The sequence below is a fragment of the Tympanuchus pallidicinctus genome, unplaced genomic scaffold (assembly GCF_026119805.1).
Source record: "Tympanuchus pallidicinctus isolate F22 unplaced genomic scaffold, pur_lepc_1.0 scaffold23, whole genome shotgun sequence".
Lineage (NCBI taxonomy): Eukaryota > Metazoa > Chordata > Aves > Galliformes > Phasianidae > Tympanuchus > Tympanuchus pallidicinctus.
In genome coordinates this window covers 10615068-10623411 of record NW_026294740.1, presented here as the reverse complement: position 1 = coordinate 10623411, position 8344 = coordinate 10615068, and the positions used below count along the sequence as shown (strand labels likewise).

Here is an 8344-nt window from a genome sequence, read left to right as displayed (position 1 = left end):
TGTATTACGAATGCCGCTCGTTTCCCTAAGGATGGCTCCATGCCTCGGCCCAAGAGGCTACACCCACGTGTCTCTCCTCACGGAGCCCGGTCCCGGCACCCGTCCGTGTGAGCTGCGCATGCGCGAAGGCCGCTGCCTGTCTTCCACGAGGGACGTGGGTGCGCAAGCGCCGCATCCACAGCGGGCGGAGCACCGAGTGGCTGACAGGGCCGCTCTCGCGAGAGTTGCTGAGGGGACGGCGGCGGCCGCGGCGGAACAGGCGGAGGGGGAACCGCGGGACGGGGTTGGAGCTTGGGCGGCAACCGAGGCGGCGCTGGAGGGGCGAGCAGGCGGCGAGAAACCTCGGGCGGGGCGGCGGCCCCCAGCGCTGCGTGGTGAGTGCGGGGGAGGGGGGGGGGGGGGAGGGGCGGGGCGGATCGGCGCCGCGCCGCCGATTTTTCCCCCCCCGTCCTCAACCCCCTCCGGTGATGGGAAGGCTTTTCCAGGCCTGGCTTCCCGGCTTGCTGAGAGGACGCTGAGCGCTGGCGGAGGGCGGCCCTCTCTATCGTGGCTTGCGCTCCCTGGGGGCTCCGCTTCTCTCCGTGCTCCACGGTGCGCTCCGCAGTGCCGAGGCTGCGGGCCCGAGTCCGAGAGGCGGTGCGTGCTTCTAGGTGAGGCTCTGGCTGGCTGGGCGGCCTGGGCCGGGAGAGGTGGAACCAGAACCTGTGTTGTCTGCTGGAAGGAGTTTGGTCAGGTGCTGCTGTCCCTAGAGGTCTTCAAGGGCAAGTTGGATACGGCCCTGAGCAGCCTCCTGGTCTAGTTTTAAATGTGGAGATTGGTTGCCCTGCATGTGGCAGGGGGGTTGGAGATTCATGATCCTTGAGGTCCCTTCCAACCCTGGCTATTCTGCGATTCTGCTTGGGTCCCCAGCTGACCTGAGAGCTGGGTCTGGAGGTGTGTCTGTGGGGGTGTGTGCACGAGGGGAAGGCTCTTGGGATATGTTTTAAACCTTCCACAAAGGGGTTCTGTAGCTTTAGGTCTTTTCCAAAGGTTGAAAGGTTGTGAGGTTGTGACTAGCCCGTAGGCAGGTTAGCATCAATACTTTTCTTTCTTCTAAACCTTTTGGGTCGAGCTTTAAATGTGAGGCTCTAAGATAGCAGTTTTTTTCCTTAGCTTTTTCTTTCTCTTCTGAACTTCCTGCTTTGAGATTCAGGGTTGGTTTTGTGCAGTTGGCCCTAACTTGGCAGTACAGTTTCAAGTAAACTATGGAGGACATGGATACAGCCTTACTAACTCACAACTTCTGTCCTCAAATAGTGTTCTCTTTTATGACATAAGAGAAAGTTTTATGAAATATACTTAATAACTGGGAGAATAACTTGTAGATCAAATACAGCGTTTAGGGAAGTTTGTTCCTTGTTCTAAAAGTTAAATGTTTTCTGTCAAGAGCTGAAATTTGAAGGATTGTTAATCTTCAAATGCAATGTCGTTTGTAATCCGGTTCTGCACAAGTGTTGTACATCGAGAATTTATGCCCAAAATGGTCATTGAGTTGTTGTAATCTCTCATGATTGAGTCATGTAGTGTTTGAAGTATTTCATAATACCAGAGAAGCTTACAGTATTTGAACTTTCTTTATACAATCTAAAATAAGAAAGTGAGAATAAATTTCTGCTAAGCTAATCTTCTTTACTCAATGAAATGATTTGATCTGATAAATATCTGTGCTTTTTACTGTAGCATAGTTTTGTACTGATATCTGGACTTGTCCTCTGACAATATGTACTTAAGGAAGGTGAAATGTATTAAGCTATGAGGTATTGAGTGCCAAGTGAATATCATTTATTATCCTTTGTGTTCTGGCTTGTGTATGTTGATAACTTCTGTTTCACCTGGTTAGTTTGTTTTGTTATGTTGTGTTAATTTGAAATCTTAAGTGCAGAGCACTGATTCTCCTTTCTATTCTTTTGTTTAGAGCTGACACTTAACATCTCTGCATGTCTTCCTGATGATGTATCCACATGTTTTTCTTTCCAATACCCTTAGTAATGTTTTGTCCTCTAACAGCTGATGAGGCTTAGACTCTAATTCTTTGCAAAATCTTCCGCTGAATCCGTTTTCTTCCTTCCCTCACTTTATCTGCTTTATACTGTTCTACTCCTCTCCATATCAGACTCCAGAGGAATAGTAAAATGAGAAAAATTAAAAGCTCTTACCTGCTATTAAAAAAAAAAAGCTATTTGTAGGAGCAGTGTAAGAGGCCTACGTTACCTACATGTTTTTTGAAATATCACTTAAAAAGATCATGAGAATTGTTTCCTGTTGGCTGCAGTGATGAGGTTTCTATTTATAATTACTTGTATTCCTTCCTGATCTGCAGCACTGTATTGCAAATAAAAGTTTGCTGTTAGCTGCATCTGCAGCCTTTTCTTCCTCTTCCCTTTTTTTTTTTTTTTTTTTTTTTTTTAAGAGCAAAACTCAGTAAGGCAAGAGGTGGAAAACAGTGATGTTCTGAGAAATCTTAGATGATCTTATTCGAGCAGCAGCTGTTAACTCTTGTAATGTGTACTCACTGTGTTCATGTTTTGACTGTGCTTATGTTCCTACCCGTCTTACCCTAGTTAAGCTTATGGAGCTAAGGTTCAGTAGTGTGCGGTGTGTCCTGTTTCACAGCAGTCTGCCAAGAGTGAATGCCTACAGCTGTACTTCCAGTGGGCAGTGACATAGCACAAGACACTTCCACAGTAAGCTTGCTTTTTTCCCTTTGTGCAGTGGATTTCTTCTAACAGTTAATAACAGTTAAAAGATCCTAAGCTTGGATACTGTACATTTATTTCTGGTAGTTCCAATAGCACAGACAAACTGTTCAGTTGTGGTATTCGTGGCTGTTGACAGCTTTGTTAGTTTTATTGGTGTTTTGCTAGCAGTGTGTAGGAGTACGAAAGAAAGCCCCGAACTCTGTGAATGTGGAGACTTTAATGAGATGTTCTTTGGTTTTTTTAAGTGTTCCTTTTCATTCTGCCAGTTTACTGCAGTAGAGATCTTTGTTCTATTTTTTTGTCTCAAGCTTCATCACTACTTATGGAGCTGAAGATTGGACAAGCACGTTCTCTGCTTCACTGCATTCATGTAAGGCAGATTTCTTTTTTTCCACAGAGGAGTTATAATGGTGCCTTTCTGAGTAACACTGCTCTTTCTGGACTGTGACAACAAAATACTGAATTAGCAGGTGTGTGGGTGAACTGATGTTTGTAAGATCTCTTCTGTTTTGGAGAGTCGTTGACAAGCATCAGCTCTCTGCTCACTCTGCATGGGATTATTTGTGATGGCTGTTAATTCACCATCTTCCTTCTTTCAGTTCTGTTACCTTCTCTGCTATCAAATGAATCTAGGCTTACATTAAATCCTATTCTAACCTAGATTGAGGTTTATATGGAGGTTAAGGAGTTCCAGGGTGTCTGTGTATGTAATACCAAATTTGGTGTCATCTCTTCTTTGGTGCCATAAGAGATGCTGGACTCAGCGCTGCTTTCACATGCTCCTTCTGGAGATGTTTGTTATTGTTTGACATACTTGACTGCTCAAGACAGTAGAGCTTTAGAAAGGTTGCTTTCATGTTAGACTGGGCCCAAACTGTTGTTTATATATAATTTTATGTCACTTTGATAGACACTCCTGTTAAGTGCTCTTATAGAGTATTATGTAAGAATATAGGACTTCTAAGATGTACAGAATTATTCGTTGGCTTGTCTATTAAAATCTAGTTAAATCGGCGTAAACTGTGTGAATGGAAGAAAACGCAACGGTAGCACTGTGTAAGCTGCGTCTCGAGCACGAGTTTTCCATTCGGGGATCGGAGCGCGCTGCCCTCAGCGGTTCCTGCCGGCGCGCCCCGCTCTCTCGCTGCCCCCGCGGGCGGAGCCGTGCCTCGCTGCACGGGACCGGACTGTGCCGCACCTCGGGCCGCCGGCTCCTCTTGGTGCCACCCTCGGCCGCCGGCTGCGGGGCCCCATTGGCCGCCGGCCGTGTCACTCAGGGGAGCCGGGCCTGGGCGAGCACGGGCGGGAGGAAGCGGCTGCCGCGCCGCGCCGGGTGGAGGGAGCGGCTCTGGGCGCGGCCCCGGCCATCGATCCGGGCCACTTCCCCTAATGGCGCGGCTCTTCCTCCTCCTCTCTCTCCTCTAGGGCGGATCGTCCCCTGGCCTCCCCTGTATGTGAGAGACGGGGCCGGCGCCTCGAGTGGAGCCGGACCGTGGGAGGGTTGAGCCGGGAGCCGCCGCGGGAGGAAAGGAGGCTGCGGGGAGTGCTTCCTTCCTACTGCCCGCACTGCCTGGTGCGGCAGCCCCAGCATGGAAGCCATCGCCAAATACGACTTCAAAGCTACGGCAGATGACGAGCTAAGCTTCAAACGGGGGGATATACTTAAGGTAAGTGGAGGGTAAGGGATTAGGGATTCCCGTTTTTGCCTTCCCCTCTGACTTCTGTCTGGTCAGTCATTTCCGGTCCATTGGACCTGGCTTTTGCTGGGGACTCAGTGGAGGATTAATAGGGTACCCTAGGGTTTCCTCAAGCCCAGGCTGGCCAGAGCAGATGCTGTTTCCTTTCTGTGTTAACCACGTCCCCGAGTTTTTCCTCCTCTCTTCTCAGACTGTGGAGTATTTGAAAACTTAGTCTGCAAATAAGCAGAAGTACAATACAGTGCACTCTGTGCTGAATTTCATTCCACAATAGATTGCCCTTTAAAGTAATCAAGATCAGTGTGGTGATCCTTTCCTTTGCCTCCTGCCAAAGATTCTGGTGTCAAGAACAGTGATTAGGTTTCTTTCTTAGTAGATAATATTTTAGCATCAGGCTTTCAAATGTTGGTGCTGAATTTTATCTTCTGGCCTGATGAATGTGAGTGAGTGGCTTTATGTTTAATGAATCTGTGCATATGTAAGTGGATGTTTGAGTGCATTAGAGGAATTTTGATCTACAGTTCTTTCAATACATCAAAAGCTTTTGAAAACCCCTCTTTAAAGGACTTTGAGAAATAATTTCTAAAACTTTATTTGAAATAACGCAGAACAAGCCCAAAAATTTGGTTGTGGGGAGAGTAAAATGTCAATCTGTAGTGATTTGGCTTCAGTGAAGCATAGTTCTAAGCTTATTTCTGGCTAGTAAGAGCTTTTTTTGTATCATGTAATTGAGTTTTATTCAGTCAGTGTTACACCATGATAGTATAAGATGGGCATTTCTTTCCAAGTGTGATACATTTACTATAGAAATATTTTAAGGTGCTGATTTCTAAATTGCTTTGAGTAGAGACTGCCTTGAGTAGTGCCAATTTTGCAGATGTTGGGCTGACTTTGTGCATGTTGACAAATAACTCCTGCAGACCTCAATGGGATTATTTAGCTGCTTAAAATTTTTACCAGGAAAGGGCTTGATTTAGCAGTATTTTAAGATAAGTAGGAAAAAGGTCCTCTACATGTAAACTTACACAGTTCTTTTAGAGTTGGCATTTCAGTAATAAGTTATGGAATAAATCATGGCTTTGTTAGAAATGCGGTACTGCTGCATGGCTGCAAAAATGCATCCTGCCTTGAAACTGTACTTTTAAAATAATTGTATCTGCTATGTCTTTCACATCCCTGGCCCATGACGGGCCTAACATCACCTGTTAGACCTGTGTGCCTCAATTCTCATATTTACGTAATTACCATAATATTTCCTTTTGATGTTTTGAAATGTTCAGAACTGTCATAACACTAGATTTCTTCTGCGATAACTTTGTTTATTTTCTGTTTTCAGTCACTGCTGACTGCCCTCAGCTTTTGTATTTGAAGTGTGTATTTGAAGAAGAGAATAGTTGAAGTTAACTTGCAGAAAATGCTAAATGGAAAGGAAAACAAATATAATGAAACACAGTTTGTCACTTCAAATGCCTTTCAGTTTGTAGAAATTTTCATCAGGCATACCAGTTCTGTTTCTTTAGTATTATACTTGTGACTGAAAAGTCTCAGAGTATCCCATTCATGTTCCTCATGTAATTCGTTTTATTTATCAAGTCAGATCTGCTGCCCTTGAATGAGTGAATTGGAAAGAGAGATAAACTTGTAGCGCGTTGAATGCTGCTATACACTTCTGTCATAAGATAGCTTTTGCTGAGGCACATGTGTAGCTTTAAATGTCTAGGCTTCTCCAAATCTAGCTATTACCTAGCTTTAGTGATCTTGATGCAGCTTTGGAAGGCAAAGTAAATTTGATGGCATGTATAATTGATGGCAGGAAATTGTTTTGTAGAGAAATGTTATGCCTTAACCACACTAAGGAAAGAACACAATCTGTAACCCTTTATTTCCCACTCCTTAAAAGTTTGTGTTATTCTGTTTGCATAGAGAAGGCAAAGGTGCACCCAGTCTGACTTCATCTGATTTTTTAGCAGATAACTTGGCTGTGATGTCATGGTGCCACTATTGCTGAACACCAGTGTATTCAGAACCTGATTGAATAGCATTTGAACTGTGGTTATTAGTAGTCTTGTGGCAGAATTCCAAAAGTGAGTGAAGATAGTTGACCTTTGACTTGCAATTGTAAAACAGCTGAGTGAAGAGGAAAAGTGATTGGCCTTTTCTTTTGTGGGCAGTATGTCATAAAAGCTGCTTCTATGGTTTTTACATCTCTGGCAGTATGCTGGATCCTTACGCTGGTTTATTCTAATGATTCTATAGCAGAGCATGGTGTTGCCATTCAGGAGGTAAAAACTGACAGCTTTCTTCAAGCTGCTTTAATGTTTGAAATGCTACTTGCCTTGCCTTTCCCAGAGGAAAGAAAGGTTGCTGTTTCCTTCTGTGTCCTCTGGTTACAGTACAGAGCTGCAGTTCTCAAGTTCACCATTCTTTTCATGAGCTAGTGGCTGCTTCATAAAACTTGGTGTCTGGCATCCTGTCAAGTGTGTGAGGATGGCCTGTGTCATTATGAACAGCAACAGAAGTTTGAAGAATTCCTACTTGGAAGCTTTGATTACTGTTTTTCACTATGAGTAGTTAACAGTGTTCATGGTGCTTTTTCAGTCTTTTCTCAGTTCACTTGCTGTATTTATTGAGACTTGGTAACTTCAGTTTCTATCTATATTTGTTATTCAAGCTCTGAGTACCCAAAACCTTATGTATTTCTAGCAACTTCTGGTTTTGTTGGCCTTTGTGTTAACTGGAAAGTATCCAGACCTGAAGTCTGCTGATGTTTGCTGGTGGTTTGGCAGGAGTAAAGTGGGAAGAATAGAAAAACTCAAATACAACCAGCCAAGGCCTCTCTTTCTCTGTTCTTCCTATATCCAATCTGAAGTATACAGTTTAATATGAAGCTATTCTGCTAACTATTTCTGAAATAGTAGTATGAAATAACTAACTGTACTAATGAATATCTTGAATGTTAGAATTGTTTAAAACAAAATAAAATAGGCTACTGCTGTTTCCTCTTTTTCCTTCTTCTTTCCCAGAGCTGGGGCCTAGCTGGAAAGTGATCTTCTGAAGAAGCAAATTAGTTCCTGTTTTCAGTGGTTGTCAGCAAAATTGAAGAGTACTTACTGATTATTTTTGAATAAAATTATTTGGATGGCAGCCTTTTGTCTTTAATTTTGAGGTTTTTACTTTTGTATGACACACAAACCAGCTTTCTTGGATCTCTGGAATTCTAATTTTGATCATTGACGGCACCGTTCAGCAAAACCAGGGTTTCTTTTTCTACTCTAAATCTACACTTGACAGTTACCTCAAGGTTCTGTTCATGTGACTGTTTAACAATTGACTTATTTTTAACTGTTGTGTGCTACCTGAAGCCTTTTGGCCTATAAGTGTTTCAGTTTGTATATGAAATAGTTAAGTGTTAGTTCCCTAACGACACTTAAAATCTCACGCTGAGCAAAAAGGAAGCGGTGCATTGTAAAAATTCATCTTGTTCTTCCAGTTCAGATTAATTCACCAAACTACTAAAGGCAACATTAGTATGTTTTCACAATCACTGTGATACTGAACTGTTATATTATTTTAAGGTTATTATACTGATGCTGTCAGTTTTCCATATTTGCTGACTGCCTCTGAATGAAAATCTTTGCTTTTGTTAATGATTTTATTTATATATGCTGGAAGCTTTGAAAAATCAGAAGTAGTTATGGGATCATAACGATAAACTCCTTTGGTAGAGGAGGGAAAAAAAAAAAGCAATATACTTAAGGCCCTGTACATAAGGGGTACCAGCAGAGTATTTGTCATCTTATGTGGACTGATCATGAGAATTAATTTTGCTTGAGTTTTTCCTGTGTGTACATTGCTTCGTGTTTCTTCTGGTCTGTGGTGCTGAATTGCAGGTTTGACAGCAGAACAGAG

The 8344-nt window shown here is 43.3% G+C and overlaps 1 protein-coding gene across 2 annotated transcripts in view; it reads left to right on the top strand.

Moving 5' to 3' along the window:
• The first annotated feature begins 250 nt into the window (after window positions 1-250).
• GRB2 (growth factor receptor bound protein 2) overlaps window positions 251-8344 on the top strand; it is a 36120-nt gene continuing 28026 nt past the window's right edge. Inside the window, exons 1-2 of one of the 2 annotated variants that reach the window (XM_052687892.1) lie at window positions 251-374; window positions 4164-4405. In XM_052687892.1, coding sequence (XP_052543852.1) covers window positions 4328-4405 — 78 coding nt within the window. In that variant the 5' untranslated portion in view covers window positions 251-374; window positions 4164-4327. Of the gene's footprint in view, window positions 375-3088; window positions 3109-4163; window positions 4406-8344 lie in introns of those variants that run through there. The other variant, XM_052687894.1, reaches the window with a different exon arrangement.